Below are 16,314 nucleotides of genomic sequence, written 5' to 3'. Positions count from 1 at the left end.
ACAAGAGCTCACAAAGCCACTAACCCAGGCCTCAGCTGCCACCTGCCTAGATGACCGTGTGTATTTGCATATGCAAATCTATCCAAATAAATCCTTTCACCTGTCTGTGCTGAGGCCAGGAAGAACCCCAGCAGAGAAGAGCCTGAAGTTTGCTTTTGCAGCAATACAAACGGACCCCACCTTGCCGCATCCTGCCTCACCTCCAGAGCCCAGAGGAGACCCCTCACCCCCCTGCCCATCCCATAGAGGCCTGGGAAGTGTCATAAAACCAGCCCCATTGCAAGGCTTAGTCAGACCCTCCACCCCGCACAGCCTCAGCAGCCCTGGGCTCACTCGCGCCAGCACGCGGCTCCAGGCTGCAGGCTTGGGCTGAAGCAAAGGGCACAGGAGATTAGCTTGGAAAGCCAAGACAGCCAAGATTTAAATCACAGCCAACAACATGCTGTCCCCCCTCTCCCTCCCCACCTCAAAGATAGCAGCTGGCCAGAGCTGTGTTGTTTAGGCCACACAGGAGCTGGCTGGAGCAGGGATCCCTGGAGAATAGGGATGCGGCCGAACTCACCATTCACCCTAGGCAAAGCCCTCACCCTCCACTGCTGCTTGCCCAGGCTGGCGCTGGTATTCAAGGTGGGGTGGAGCTCAGGTGGGGGCCGTTGGCCATCCAGTCCAAACAAGCAGGGGTCTCAATTTGCTGCAGCCAACAGTGAAAGTGAGTGACAGGGCACAAAACCCCCCAGGGAATGGCAGCCTGCAGAGAATAGGGTCACGCAGATGAGGTGTGCTAAAGCCAAGCAAAGGGCAATCACAGGCCAAGCTGCATTGGACCCAGCCATGAACCGAGCTGCAAGGTGCAGGACACACGGATGGGGTCACGCGGATGGGGCGTGCTAAAGCCAAGCAAAGGGCAAGCACAGGCCAAGCTGCATCTGGACCCAGCCATGAACCGAGCTGCAAGGTGCAGGACACCCCGAAGCCCAGTCGCTGAGTGTGTAATCACATCTGCACAGCCCCCAGCTCAGGGCTGAGCAAAATATGGCCCGTGAGCTGGATTCAGACTGCCGAGGGATTTTGTCCAGCCAATGGCAGGTCCCTTGGTTGCGCCAGGTCCTGGCATGGGGGGCAGCCTGGGCTGTGGCGCATGCAGCTGGTCCCACCGTTCCTGGGCTAAGACAACACGGCAGCTGGACTGCCTGCCTCCTGCTGCCACCAGACCTGGCCCTGTTGCCCAGGCACCCGGCTATCTGCCCCACACCCACCACTGGGGCAGGAGCCGCATGAGCGGGGTGCACAGCCGGGCAGATGGGATGGGGCCGTGGGCAAGCAGGGAGCGGTGTCCGGGAGCGGTGATCACAGAGCGCTGACAGTGCAGGGCCCCAGCAGTGCATCCGCTCCCTGCATGCCCCTGCAACAGGGGCCGGTTCTGCAGGCAGGGGTGTGCAGGGGGCAAATGGTGGCTTTGCTCTGGACCCCATCCCCATGCTGTCATGGCCTCAGAATTGCATTCCCACCCACCCATCCTGCTCTCCGGTCCCGTCCCAGCTGTCCGGCAGAGCGCGGAGCTGAGCCACTTGGGAGTTTTCCTGACGTGTTGTGGGGAGGGAGGGAGGGAGGGAGGGTGGGGAGGTGCTGACCCGGCCCATGACAGCTCACCAAAACTCCCTAAGTGGCCCCCTGGACCAAATAATTGCCCACCCCTGCCCAGCTCCTTCCCCCCTGGTCCTCCTGATCACAGAGCTATACACATGTGCACTTCCACAGAGAACTTAGCATCAGGAAAGCCTACGTTTTTCCAGTATGCAAACCACCAAAAGCCAAAGAATTCAGCCCCAAATGCTCCACTGCCCTCCCGGGGAAGCCAGCAGGCTGCTAAGGGACAGGTCCAGAGAGCGTTTCCAGGGGTGATCACAAAAATAACTCCTGTCCCTAGAAATGCACTTTCCCACCCCAAAAAATCTTAGGGTAGGCTTTTCCCCCAGGGCAGCAGGTTTCAGCATGACCCGGTAACAGGCCAGGCCGATGAGTCCACGTCTGAGATCCCCCGGTCCAGCAGGTCCCAGCAGCCGCAGCTTTTCTGTATGTGCTACGTGGGAGCTCGTGTTCCCTACCCAGCTCTCTCCCATCCAGACCCCACAGGCCTGATCTGGCTGGGCTGATCCTATCGCCGATAACCCCCAACCCTGGAATCTGCCGTGACTTCATTCCAGGATGGTGTGCATGGGGCTCCAAAGCATCCCTGGTGCTGAGCATAAATCAGCCGGGGGCCTGGAGCCATCCAGGGCTGCAACACCGGGCCATGCGGGAGGGAGAGCCGCTGGCACGGGTGCGTGGCTGGGGGCTGGGAGGGGGGATGGGTTGTTGAGATCACAGCCACCCTGGCTGTATCAGGGAAGGGGCCCAGCAGAGCCCGGCTCAGACCCAGTCCCCACCCTGAGCATCTCCCGGCTGGAGCAGCGGGGGAATGATTCGGATCTTTGTGCACGCCAGAGCCAGCTTGAGCCCCCATCCCTGCCTTAAAAGCGGACAGTGTTCCTGTCAGACCCCAGCACCCATCTGTCCCACCCTGCTGCAAGGAGCTGCACAGGCCGTGGGAGAAGGGTCTCTGTCTTAGCCCTGGTCCGCAGATGGCCACGCCACGGCTTGCATCTGTTCTGGGCGCCAGGGGAGGCCTGGAAAAGCAGAGCCAGTCCCAGGGAACTCATGGCCTGGAGGATCCTGTCCGGCCAGAGGAGTGCGGGGGCCGGGGGTCAGCTTGCAAAGCACACGGCTCCCAGCCCAGGAGCTGAATCTGCCTGTTTTGGTTTCAAGGCGGAGAAACCAGCAGGGGGGACTCAGCAAAGAGCAAGAGCAAAGCGGAGGTGGGACATGGGGGCTATGGATGGGAGCAAGGGGAGGAACTAGGCCGGAGGGAAGCACTGCCTCTCCCTGCCCTGATAATGCAGGAATGGGAACAGGGTGGGGCAGATAAGGACCTGCCTTCCTGGCTCCATCCAGCTGCTTCTGCATGAGTCCCCAGCTGGGACTGCACAAAGCTTCGGCTCCAAGGGTCAGGGCCCGGCACCGCCCATGCTGTCTGCCCTCAGAGCAGAGCTGCTGTCCACCCCAGCCCAGCCCAGCCCAGCCCAGCCCTTCCAGCAAGGGCGGGGGCTTTAGATTGTAAAATGCAGTCCTGCGCTCCTTCCCCATTGGTGTGAGAGCAGGCACGTGCCCAGGATCCTTGCTCCATGCCCCTCTCCTCCACAGCTCTGCTTTCTGCTGTGTTCTACTTGGCCTTGCACCGGCCACACCGCGCCCCAGAGCAGGCTGCATTTCAGCAGCAAGGAGGGTCCTCGATGCTCACCCCAGGCCAATTCTCCTGCCCCTGCATCAGGCCCAGGGTAGAGGGAGCAGGGCAAGGGGGCAGTGCGGGGTTGTATGTCCTTTGCTTTGTGCTGCCAGACCCAGAATCCCACAGCAAGAAGCGGGTTGGCAAGATGCCTGGAGGATGATGTTGTCACAGCCCCGGGCCAGCACAGATAGTGTGGGGGCATGCAGGTTAGCAAGCGCCAGGGCCTCACAAACAACACGTGTCCACTGGGACAGCAGGTATAGTAGGTGGGCATGCCTGGAAACCCAGGCTGGTGCCAGGGACCAGGCGGTGGGGCTGAGTGAGCAGGCAGAGCAAAAGCGGGGTGAGATCCCCACTAGGCTCTCCCCTGCCCCCATCTCCAGCCACCACCTCTCTGGGGATGAATGTAGCCCTGGCTTGAAGGTGCTGGGGACCCCAGGCTGGGCGCTGATGCTCAGGGCAGGGGCAGGCGGGTCTGGGGGCTATATGAGGAGCATCAGAGTCAGTCCCTGCCTGGAGTCCCCTCCCAGCTGGAGTCCCCCCAACCTCAGGACACCATCCAGGGACTCCTTCATAGCCCAGCTGGGGCCATACCTACAACGCAGTGGGAACCAGTGCACCCCCCGGCTTCCCAGCCCTCCTCTGGCCGGACCCCCCCTCCCGACTAAACCCCACCACTCCTGCCCAAAACCCACCCCACCCCACCCTGCAAGCTTGGTCACTCCAGCTCCTTCCCAACCCCAGCTCCAGGGAGCCCAGGTGAGCAGCCCCCGCGGGAACAAAGAGCAAAGCTGAGGATTATCTGGGCCCCACCTTCCCCAGCAGAGGCAGAGGCAGAGCCAGAGGCAGGGAGGTGGAGCTGGGGAGCCCTCCTACCCCTCCCTGGCTCCTGGCTATAAATCCCAGGCCTGCTGGGCTGTATCCACCCTCCAGCCCTGTCCAGGCTCTGTCCTTTGCAGCTGAGAGTCTCTCTGTCTAGGCACCATGAGTATCAGCAGATCAGTCTACTCCAGCACCCGGCGGCCCGTGAGCAGCAGCCAAGGCATCACCACGATCAGGAAGACCACCGCGGCTAGTGTCTATGCTGGGGCAGGGGGCTCAGGCTCCAGGATCTCCGTGCCTTGGGGCAGCGGTGGGGGCTATGGAGCCAGCAGCAGCTACCTGGGGGGTTCGGGGGGCAGCGGTGGGGGCTATGGAGCCAGCAGCATCTACCTGGGGGGCTCAGCAGTCATCCACAATGAGAAGGAGACCATGCAGGACCTGAACGACCGCCTGGCTTCCTACCTGGAAAAGGTGCGGAGCCTGGAGACCGAGAACCACAAACTGGAGGTCCAGATCCGGGACTTCCTGGACAAAAAGGGGCCCAGCACCCAGGACTGGAGCCGCTACTGGGACATCATCGAGGACCTGAGGAGCAAGGTGAGATGGGCCTCGCCCTCACCGCCACAGCCCCAGCCCCCGGGGGCGCTCGGATACACCTGAGACCCCCCCAGGTGCCCCCCAGCAGGGACCTCCAGAGCCTCCGTATAGCCTTGCCCTGCCCCACGTTCACACCCTGTGGGCTGCCGATGCCACAGCAGGTGAAGGGGCCCAGCCCAGCGCTGTGGGAGGGCTGGAGCTGCCAGCAGGGCTGGGGTTAGCAGATCCCACCCAGGGCATGGAGCATTTGCTCCCCAGCAGGCCTGATCCTGGCACTCCAGCCTGGGCCCGCGACTGCCACGTCAGACTATGTCCCTGGGGTACAAAGAGCAGGATGTCGGCACCTCCTTGGCAGCCCAGTCCCCACCCTCTCCTCCTCTTCCTCACCCCAGAGGCCCCTGGGTGGGGATCATTCCCACCTGGGAGCCAGCGGGGAGCAGCAGGTGCAAGAGGAGGCAAAAGCAGGGTTGGAGATGCCACCCCCCAGCTGCAGGGGTGGGGCAGAGAAGCCGCCCAAGCAGGCGTCGGGGGCAAAGGGAGCTGCAGGAAGGGAGAAGCTGCAGGTGGAGGGGACAGCTGGAAAGCACCTGCCCCGTCCCCTGCCACCCCTCCCGGGGTGGGCGGGAGAGGAGAATCAGCCTGGGGTATTTGCCCCTGTGGGCATGACCCTCCTTTTCCAGCACCCCCTCCTCCCCTGGAGCCAGGCATCTGGGCTCTAACCATTAGACTAAATTACACCCCAGCAGCCCCCAGGGCCAGCTGGGAGCAGGGGGAGCGGCCTGCTTACACCCAGGGAGGTTTCCCCACTAGGCCACCCGCCACGACCCTGCTCAGAGTGGTCTGGCCCCGGACAGTGTCTCCTTGCCCGGACCCGAGCGAGGCCGGCGTAGGGCAGTGCTGCCCGCTCAAGGACTGTTATAGGGAACAACAACCCCGGGGCTGAAAAGCAAGTGGCCCTAAACTTTAGGCCACCACTAACCCAAGGTCACCCAATGACGGAGCTGCGAAGGGGAGCCTGGTGTGGCTCCCTGGCGAGAGGAGCCTAGGCGCCCGGGCTCCCACGGAAACCCGCCGCGGGACTGGCACTGTTTATTTTGGCCTGGAGGCGATGGTGGTGAATGGTAAAGGAGGCAACTGTGTCTTTAAGCGCCCGCCCCACCTTGCCGCCTTGTTGCCAGGGCAACACACCTGTCTTACCCTTTGCTAATTGCACCTGTGCTGGGCTAACGAACAATGGCAGTGGCTGGCAGGGGCCCAGGGACTCAGGTTACAGCTGTCCCGGGAGCAGGTCTGGGCCAGGGAGAGGCTGAAGCGGGGTTGCAATAGGGCAGGTGCCCGGGTGCAGGGGGTGGGGGCCCTGTTTTGCTCCATGGCAGGGATGGGGACTCACCCCGATGCCCCCAGATCCCGCCTGGCACTGCCCCCGTGACACTGCCTCTTGACCCCCCAGATCTACGAGGAGTCTGTGGACAACGCTCGCATTGTCCTGCAGATCGACAATGCCCGCCTGGCCGCTGACGACTTCAGGGTCAAGTGCGTCCCCTCTGCCCCCCTTCCCTGGGTGGGCTTGGGGCTGAGGCTGCCCTTGCAGGGGGAAGGGAAGCTGGGGGCATGGGGGTCACGCTGTCCGCACCCCAAGTGCCAGGCACCTATGGGCACCCAATGTCCCTTCCCTGTCTATGAGTGGGTGCAGAAGCATCCCCCCAAACCGTATGGGGACCCCCAGCCCTGAGCTCCCCCATCCAACCCCTCCATGGTCCATCCACGGTGCAGGTATGAGGCCGAGCTGGCCATCCGGCAGTCGGTGGAGGCCGACATCGCGGGGCTGCGCAAGGTCATCGACGACACCAACGTGAGCCGGCTGCAGCTGGAGACCGAGATCGAGAACCTCAAGGAGGAGCTGATCTTCATGAAGAAGAACCATGAGGATGTGAGGCCATGCCAGGGTGCTTAGGGGGAAGGGGAGGAAATGCTGGGGTCATCCCCCCGCCACAGGGGCTCATGGCTGTGTGTCCCCACCCCGCAGGAGGTGAAGAGCCTGCAGGCTCAGATCTCCGGCTCGGGGCTGACGGTGGAGGTGGACGCCCCCAAGACCCATGACCTGGGCAAGATCATGACGGACATCCGGGCCCAGTACGAAGCCCTGGCACAGAAGAACCGCGAGGACCTAGACAAGTACTGGAACCAGCAGGTGAGCTGCCCCCGAGCCCCGCCACCACCTCCAGGCCCTCCCCAACACCCGAGCTCCTGCGACTGGCTGCAAGGGAGATACCCCACCTCCACCCCCAGGACCCTCCTATCTTGCCCTGTGCCTGCAGATCACCGAGAGCACCATCGAGGTCACCCAGAGCACCAAGGACATGGACACGGCCCAGGGCACCCTCACAGAGCTGCGCCGCACCTTCCAGACCCTGGAGATCGAGCTCGAGTCCCTGCACAACCTGGTACGTGCCCGCCATCCCCGTCCCCCTCACCAGGTGCCTCCTCGCCCCCTCCACTCTCAGCGGGGGGAGCAGCACCCAGAGGGGACCCCGCTGACCACCCGTGCCCTGATCCCTGCCCCCGCAGAAGGCCAGCCTGGAAGCCAACCTAATGGAGGTGGAGAACCGCTACGGGATGCAACTGGAGCATCTCAACGGGCTCCTCCTGCGGACCGAGGCGGAGCTGATGCAGGTGCGGAGCGAGGTGCAGCGCCAGGCCGAGGAGTACCAGGCCTTGCTCAACATCAAGGTCAAGCTGGAAGCTGAGATCGCTACCTACCGCCGGCTGCTGGAGGGCGGCGAAGAATTCAGGTGAGCCCTGCAGGGGGTCGGGGGGCCGTGCCTGATCCCAGCATCACCCCCCTCACCTGCTATGGGCAGGCCCTGGGAGATCCCCCAGCCCCTTACCCCCATGGGGGTGGCACTGCCATCCCCTTCCTCAGCATGCAATGCCCAGAGGGGTCCCCTCCTGGAGGGTGGCAGGGGGTGGCTGAGGTCTGACCTGGGGCCTGACCACCATCTCTGCCCCAGCCTGAAAGATGCGCTGATGGAGGAGAGCAGCCACAAGGTGTTGCATGTCAGCACCACCAAGCACCAGGATGGGCAGCTGGTGTCCGAAACCACCGAAACCATGGCCCTGAAGTGAGGGCCCCACCAAGGCACCACACCACACTGTGCTCACTCCCCTCCCACACGCTGCCCCACCCTGGCCCACCCAGAGCCCCCCAGGGACCCACTGCCTGCTCAGACGGCTGATAGTGCAATAAAAAGCTGCCGAGCACCTGGGGGAATCGCTCCTCTTGGATTCTTTCAGCCCCCGTGGCCTTCGGGGAGGTTGGGAGGGGGCTGGGGGGAGGTAGAGCGATGCTGGGGCTTGCACCAGTGGGGAAGCCAACCATGACCCTGCAGCATGTGGGTGTGTGTCCCGAGGCCGGTGTGCCACAATGAATGTGACACAGGAGATGGGGCAAAACGGACCTATGGCCTGAGCCACTGAAGGGCAGTGCTTCTGGTTACCCGGATAGATAAACTGAGGCCCAGGGTGGGTTATGTGCCTGGCACAAGGCCGTGAAGTCAGTCAGTGGCGGAGCTGGGAGTAGCAGCCGCCTGCTCCACCCACCACATTCCTACCCCTGGTTGGAGGCAGAAGCCAGGAGTCCTGACGGCCGGCCAACGCCTGCCACAGCCACTGCATCACACGGCCTGCTGAGAGTCGAGAAAATAACCCAGGGGTCTGGGTCCCCTGCCTGACCCATTCGACCGTGCCCCCTCCCCAGCACTGGATGCCCACCTCTGCTCCCTGGCTCTGAGAGGCTGCACTCAGCCCTTCCCCTGCCTGTGGGCTCCTCTGTGGGCAAAGCTGGCTTCTGGGGCCTGGCTCCCAGCCACTGCAGGAGCAGCTGCCTTCCCCCATCTCCCCCCAGCCCAGCCCAGTCCCAGAGCTCCAGCTGTTCCCAAGCCAGCTCCATATGTGCCCTGCCAGGAGGAGGGTGTTCACCTCTGCCCACCCAGCATGCCCACTGCTGTCACCCTGGCACAAAGAATGCGGGGCTGGGAGGGCCCCAGGACACGAGCTGCAGAGCATCACAAGCACGCTGGACAGGCTCCTGCACATGCCGGCTGCTCCCCGGGACGCTGGCAGAAGCGGCTTCGCAGGGGTCCTGGAGTGAGCACGGTGCAGGGATGGACGCTCATGCATGCATTTACACACATGTGCACTTGCACATGCATAGGCTTGCATGCACATGCATCCATGCTCGCATGGACTTGCACACGTGCCCTTGTGCACTCATGCATTCACTTATGCGTGCATTCACATGCCTGCGCTTACACGTGTACTCGCGTGCACTTACACACACATGCACTCGCACACACTTGCCCTGTTCAGCTAGTGTCCAACAGAGGCTAGCTTCTCCCCATGGGGCTCACAGCTCTCAGGTGGGGGCCTCTGCTCATACCATGGGGTCTCCTCCAGGCCGGCCCTAGCTGAGGCGTGGTTGGAGCCGGGGGCTCCCTGGTGGTCCCAAAGTGGGGCACGGTGGGTGCTCCTGGCACGCCGTGGACAGGGGATGGGACTGGGGGGCGTCAGCCATAGCTCACACGCTCAGGGTCCAGCCCATCAGCACCTTCGGGATTCAGGACATCCCCTGCTACACACACGCACGCACATGCACTCAGGCTGTGCAGGACAAGGCTTCCCTGCTGGGTGCATCCCTGAGCTTCCCGGTCTCGCCGCTCTCTGCCTGGGGTGCGCAGCTAACCTCTTCCCCGAAGCCCTTCCTTGCCATTCCAGTAGCAGGTGTCCCTCCATCCTGCCCACAGGCACTCCCGGTGCCCCCCTCTCCCTCCGCACCCCTCGCAGCCCTGTCCCGTGCAAGCCACAAACCTGTCCCTGCCCCAGCTCAGGCCACATGGAAACCCTGTGGGTGGCCAGGACACCTGGGCTCCACTCCTGGACCTACAATGGGGGAGGAGGTGGTGGAGAGCTACGCCACAAGGCACCTGCTTCAGGAACATTTCGCCTTGTCTGCCAAGGAAGTGGCAGTGCCGGGGCAGACAGAAGCCCCCCGCCACCCCCGTGGGGTCAGGGGCCTGGAAGACTCAGTCTTTCGCCTCTCCCTTGACTCAGCCTGTCTCCCAGCAGCTCTGGGGCCTCCCCTCCTGGACTCTGCTCCAGGGCTTTGATCCCAGGGGCCCAGCGGGGTAGGGAACAGGGCCAGGGCTGGGGCAGCAGCCAGGCCTGGCGAGGGTAGCCAGGGAGCGCCAAGGCAGAGGTACAAAGGGCGGTGCAAAGCCAGGGGCTGCCAAGCACTGTGTGTGCAAGGGGAGGGGTGTGTATGAGCGTGTCACCGCTGGGATAACCTTGACCTGCCAGTCTGTTGCTAGGAACAAGAGCCCCTTATGTCACCGCCTTATCTGCAGACACAAAGCCCTTTCATCTACCCACCTGGGGCTGCCTGGCACCAGGGTCCGGCTCCCAGGCAGAGATAAGGGCAGGATGGGAGAGACTGGGATTCTCCCCCACTTCCACCAGGTAGGCCCTGTGGGAGTCACAGGCTGCGAGCTTCCCCACAGCTGCATGCCATTGCAACCAGGGCTGTGAGCTTTCCCACAGCAGTGCCACCCTGCGTCCAGGGCCACGAGCTTCCCCGCAGCAGTACCTCACCACGTCCAGGGCTGCAATCTTTCCTGCAGCAGTGCCCAGCTGAGACTCTACCCCTTGGAGGCTCCTGGCAGCAATCCAGCTCTGGCCAGGTGGAGCAGAAGTGAAAGTTGGCGCAGGCTCTGAACCGGTTCCTCTTTCCCAGCACAGCCCTTGGCTCAGGTGCAGCAAACTCCCTTGCAACGGTGCCCTGATAAGGAACTCACAACAGCAGCCGCCTGAGGAACAGGATTTGAGAAGCGCTGCCACATCAGAGATTTTCATGTCCCCTGTCCAAAGGTAGCAAGCTCCCTAGTGAATGGGATGCATGAGGCACCGGTGGGGACGGGGGGGCCGTAGGCTCCAAGTACCCTAATTCTCTGTCTATTCCTCATGGCGGCAGCAGGACAAGTGTCCAGGTGTCTGTCCAGACCCATCCCTGTTCATCCCTTGGCCTCACACCTGACCAAGAGGCATGATGAGATAGGGCTCATCCATGGGGAGAAAGATCTGGGACCTGCTGTGCCAGCACATCTGGTCCCAGGTGGCATAGCAGCCAGAGTGCATGCTGCAGGTGGGTTCATCAGCATCAGATAGCCTGGGAGTGGGGTCCCGCTGCATCCTCAGAGCACCCCCCAGCTCCCGGGCACTGCCTGGCACCAGTCCAGGGCTCTTGGGGAGAGCTGGACACAGGGGCTTTCTGTGCCAGGAGTGAGGTCTTCTCCCTGGGGTCCATCCAAAACCAGGGCACAGTCCTGAACTGGGCCAGCCCCTCAGCCCCCACCATTCTACCCGTGGCATCAGTGGGAGATTCCTGTGTCTTGCAAGATGCCCTCCCCTATAGCAGTACCTGGCACATGGATGCAAGCAGCAGAGCAGAGGCTTCTGGCACTGCCCCAGAGTAGCAGATGCAGATTTTGGCCCAAAGGACCTGGATGCACAGAGATCCCAGGGACGGGGAACCAGGTCCTCCTGGGTCTCTGCAGCTGGAGACAGAGGAAGCATCTCAAGCAGCCCCTGCCTTCACAGCTGAGTCTGCAGCACCATCGTGTGGCCGCTCTGGCCCACTCCTGCTAAGCCACCGACATTTTGTGCCATGTGGGTCAGCTCCCTGCACGCTGCACAAGCAGGCAGTGCCAGCCACTGCCCTGATGGCAACTAGCTAGTCCCATAGCCAGCCGCAAGCCGTGCACAGCCCAGCATGCACAGGGTTCATGGACAGGGGACAGGCAAGAAGGAAAACCTCGAGGAAGCAAGATGCTCTGTTCCCTCGGGACCTGGCACCAGTGCAACCATTTCTGGGCCATAATTAGTGAACAGAGGCTGCAACATGAGCACAGGCAGATCTGGAGTTTTGGAGGTGGAGGCAGATGGTGAGGTGCATCCTCACATATAGGACACCATGCATTTTTCCTCCACTTCACAATGAACTAGAAGCTTTACTAGTGTGCTGGGGTATTATTCAGTTTAAGGTGGAAGCAAAAGCAAATCTAACTTCACGGGAATGAGTTCAAAACAACCTGCAGAGCTGGGAAAGAGGAGCTTCACGACCAGGAGCAGCACCAGGCAGAAGTGCAGAGCCACGGCTAGCTTGACTGGTGGAACATCAAGACCACTGAAAAGGAGAGAGGGTCATTAACACCTGTGCAACAAAGAGTTTAGAAGGGATCAGGCATGTGATAACACACCCTGAAGTCAATTGACTCTCATGGGATGGGGCCAACGCAGAATCAAGATAGACTTGGTGCTAGGGATTTTTTTTTTGCAATAAAATTTTGTTTCCAGGCCAAATCAGTTCTGAATTAGGTTCCACATTTCAAATGAGCAGAGCTCAGTGCTTTCAGTCTGTGTGGCGCACCCGCCGGCAAGTCTCCTCCCTCCCAAACTCTTCAACCCGGGGCTTCAGACACTCCCAAATCCATGGTGGCTTCCCACACGCAAGCCCCCAGCCCGAAGGCCTTGGAGTTCAGATGCCCCCTAGTCTCACATGCCCTAAGCCAAAAGGCCAAAGGAACAAGCTAGAGGGAAAGCCCAAGAGCAATCCTCCATCACCGTAAATTGTGTAGTCGAGATCCTCCCATTGGGAGGCTTTGGTAGACTCTGGCAAGGGTCAGCCTACCTGCAGTGCAAGGGACAGGTCTTCACCCTCTAAGTACTCCAAGTCATTCAAGGCCAAGGAGAAGGGGTCTCCCCTGCAAGGTCAGTAAAACCACTTGGGCTAAAAACCACCTCTTCCCTGCCAAGAGGCATTGGGAACATGTCCGGGAGCACACCTGCACTGCTCCTGCAGTGGTCTGGGGCATTGCACATGGTTTTGCCCAGTCCCCTGCACCCATCCCACGAATGACAAGCCATGGACCCTTCTCCCCCACTCACAGGCCATCCAGGACACCCATCCAGACTGGGGCCATGCTTCATGAGCCAGATTCAGGCCCCAGGCTGTATGTTTGGCACCCCTGTTCATGGGCGGATCTAGACTTTTGAGAAGGAGGGTGCAGACGGTGAGGTGCATCCTCACATATAAAACACCACGTTTTTCTCCAGTTAAAAATAAACTAGAAGTTTTGCCAAGAGGTGGGGGTCCCAGGGCTATGTTATTCAGTTTAAGGTGGAAGCAAAAACAAATAAAACTTCATTGGAATGAGTTCAGAACAACCTGCAGGCCTGGGAAATAGGAGCTTTATGTCCAGGAGCAGCCACAGAAAGCAGGATTGCAGAACCAAGAACAGCATGACTGGTGGAAGATCAAGACCATTATAAAGAAGTGAGGGCTCTTAAGACCTGTGGATCAGGGAGATGACAATGCACCATGAAATCAGTTGACTCTCTGAGCACCACTTGATTAGAAATGCTGCTGCCACTGTCACACAGACCAAGCTTTGGGCAGAGCAGAGATCAAAGTGGGGTGGGGAATGCAAACACACCAGTGCAGCCCCCGTGGATGCATCCCTGCCCTTCTTATAGACTGACTAGAGTCTGCACAAGTTTTCATGAGTCCAAGCAGACCTATGGCAGACCCTTCAGCCTCCCTGGACACTCCATCACTGACCTGAGCATGGCTGCTTTTAGGCAGCAAACCTTTAAAAAACAATTTGAATGGAAAACTGGGGAATGAGACCTTGCCCCAGACTGGACTGGTTAAGTGTGCTTTAAAAAGGGACTTCATATCTCATGACCTGGGTTAGCTTTTGTGAGCCCCTTGTTCCCTGGGGTTTACTGCTTGTCTCTCCCAGCACTGCCTCCTCTCCCTCCCTCCCTGCCTTTTGTGTTCAAATCACTGTCTTCATTTGCTACCCTGCACAATGCCTGTCCCATCACAGCATCTGATGAGGTAAGCCTGGGCTCATGAAAGCTGGCACTATGTAGGTAATACCTACTTTGGTTAGTCTGTAAGGTGCAAGTCTACACTGCCTCCTCCATGCGATGCTGCCATCTCGTGGCAGGAACACCGAGTGAATAGGGCAGCTCCCCGGAAGAAGCACCAGGACTGATACAGTACAGACAGTCAAAAAGCCTGAGGCTGAATTGATTCCATCTTTGCGGGTTAGTCTAAGCTGCATAGATTGAACTGATAAGCAAGTGACCAGACTTGCACTTTTGATTCCAGAAATGCAGCCACCTGCCTGCAGTGGCCTAGGCCAGAAGTGAGGGGGTGGGCACTAAAGCATCCCTCCCTGCTCAGCTTGAGCAGACAGCTTGGGCCAAGCCCATCCACACTGTGAGGTGGGGTTTATGTGGGAGGTGCAAAGCATGGCACCCCGCAGCACCCTTGAAAGGATCTGAAGACACGCTGGTTGAGAATCACTGTTTTAGGCCATAGAAAGGAAGCCTGTTGTGCTGATTCTGCAAAAGTGACTAGTGCATCGTAGACAGCCTGGACAGCCCTCTCGTATACCTCCGGGGGACCTGTGGATGGAGGAGGACCCACAGCCATAGGAGAATGCCTCCAACTACTCACTAGCCACTATGGGTAGGAACATTTTTTGGGGGTAAAAATATGTCTTTTTATATATACATAAAGGTTTCACACACACACACGCACCTTCTAGTCACTGATCATTGCCTCCTTAACTCACCATAGGTACCGTGCACCCATTACAATATATGCACCCATGGGATAGTGCTCCCATACACCCAACTGCAAGGTATCCCATCTCTTAAACCCTTGTCTCTTAGTCCTATCCCCAAATACAGAGTTTAAAGCTCAGTTCATTTGCTGTTGCTTCTGCTGGAGGACCTGCTGCTGCCCTCATCGCTGTCTTCCAATCCTGTTGTCTTGATGTCCTCTTCGCTGTCACGGTCTGTTTTCCCACTGGGGAGGTCTTGAAAGATCCTATGCCAAGTGTCCCTCTGCCAGGCAGATGGGGCTGTGTCTTCTGCTACCAATTTCTGGTAGCAGGACTGAAGTTTGCTCAAAGTCATTTTAACACAGTCTGCCACTTTTAAGGTTCGTGTGTCTGTGCATCAGGAGGTTCCTGGATTTCCAGGATTTGCAGTGTTAGATGTTCAAGTGTGATTCATAAGATGAACCCAGAAATTTAAAATGGGAATTCATAGCATTAAAACCTGTTGTAGTCTCTCTGTTCTTCGCAACAGAATTGCCTTTTTTATAGCCAAAAAGCGAGTGAGAACCAGAGCTGTCATCCTCGGAGCGGTGCCTTGAGTCTAATGAGGGGTGGCTTGAGTCTAAGTTGACAACCAGCACCCTAGAGGAAGATATTGCATATTATTATGCATATCCCAGTAACAGTGATGGGCACTTTGTGAATGTAGTGAGATGTCAAAGAGCTGGGAATGTAAACAGATCAGACAGGCAGGGGTTGGGGCAACACTGGAGCAGGGGAGTCATTCATGTCCCGATGCCCCCAGGGCAGTGCCCTAACTGCTACACCCTTTTGCCTCCCACTTGCTTTCATACTTGTCCATATATTCGTGGCATATATGGACAAGAGCATAGCACAGGCAAATGTTCCTTCTCCATTCCCAGTCCTCGCTCATGTCTGGAAGATCATCCCTATAGAAAACACCAGCCTCGTTTCACCTGCTGGATTATGGCATTAGGGACAGAATATAACACTTCTCCATTAATATTTTCCACCTATGTACACTGTATTGTCATCTCAAAGCACTTCACCTGTATGCATCCTAGCCTGTTTATCATCATTAACTTCGCTCTTACTCCCGTTTTACATTAAGTCTGGCCCAAAACCAAGAAGGGAGTCGCTGCAAACAGAACGTCCTGTCGGGTCTCCCGACGTCGACTGACGTGTGATCACCCCTTATTGTATCCCAGTTTGTTCTGGATAAAGCTGCAGCCAGAAAAGGAGCTAATAAACATTATTCCTTTCAAAAGAGGACGGCGGTCTTGGACACTGCCAGCTCCTTTAAGGGAGACGGCGAGAACCCGGCGGCGTGCAGCGTTCTGCGGCGGTTGGGCCGAGATGGGGCTGTCCCTCAGCAAAAACCGGACGGCACCTGGGCATGGGGGACCTGGCCAGAAACCGGGGACCAGGGAAGCAAGGATTACCTGGCTTCCCTCTCGCCTCTGCATAGGTAAGGGGGGCTGAATCCAAGGCTTCCTTGGGATGGGTGGGATCGGGGAGGCGGGGACGCCCGGGTAGACTCAAAGCAATTACATGTCACCCTGCCTCAGTTTCCCCATTCGTAATAACAGGGGTGCATGAGAAGAGTTGAGCCTGTGCTGCCAGCAGTAATAGTAAGAACAGTCTGGAGAAGTGGAGACTTTGGAGGCTCTTGCTCATAAATAAAAAACAGGGTCAGATATCACATGGACGCTCGGGAACAGCAGGCCCGATCCCGGCTGGCATCGAAAGCCCTCGTTTTGGGCTCTGTCGTGGTCCAGTCATGAGCTAAGCAGGGCTGGCTGGGTCCGTAAGAAGGTGGAGAGCTGCACTGCATAGGGCGCCAAATTTGCTTCCAAGCCAGCC

The 16,314-nt window shown here is 59.2% G+C and overlaps 1 protein-coding gene across 1 annotated transcript; it reads left to right on the top strand.

Moving 5' to 3' along the window:
• The first annotated feature begins 4,246 nt into the window (after positions 1-4,246).
• KRT18 (keratin 18) lies at positions 4,247-8,010 on the top strand. The gene is made up of 7 exons (XM_090053497.1): positions 4,247-4,744; positions 6,195-6,277; positions 6,518-6,674; positions 6,771-6,935; positions 7,063-7,188; positions 7,313-7,536; positions 7,756-8,010. The coding sequence occupies exons 1-7, from the start codon at positions 4,310-4,312 to the stop codon at positions 7,868-7,870; spliced, it is 1,305 nt and encodes a 434-aa protein (XP_089909623.1). The 5' UTR covers positions 4,247-4,309; the 3' UTR covers positions 7,871-8,010.
• The last annotated feature ends 8,304 nt before the right edge of the window (positions 8,011-16,314 follow it).

The sequence above is a fragment of the Crocodylus siamensis genome, chromosome 6 (assembly GCF_052110815.1).
Source record: "Crocodylus siamensis isolate JL-2025a chromosome 6, ASM5211081v1, whole genome shotgun sequence".
In the NCBI taxonomy this organism is placed as follows: domain Eukaryota; kingdom Metazoa; phylum Chordata; order Crocodylia; family Crocodylidae; genus Crocodylus; species Crocodylus siamensis.
Note: the sequence above shows the minus strand (reverse complement) of the source record. Positions and strands in the feature narration are given on the sequence as shown.

Coding starts and splice junctions, on each gene's coding strand:
- KRT18 (XM_090053497.1), top strand. CDS start 4,310: ATGAGTATCAGCAGATCAGTCTACTCCAGCACCCGGCGGCCCGTGAGC. Junction 6,675..6,770: donor TGAAGAAGAACCATGAGGAT/GTGAGGCCATGC, acceptor CCCACCCCGCAG/GAGGTGAAGAGCCTGCAGGC. Junction 6,936..7,062: donor ACAAGTACTGGAACCAGCAG/GTGAGCTGCCCC, acceptor CTGTGCCTGCAG/ATCACCGAGAGCACCATCGA.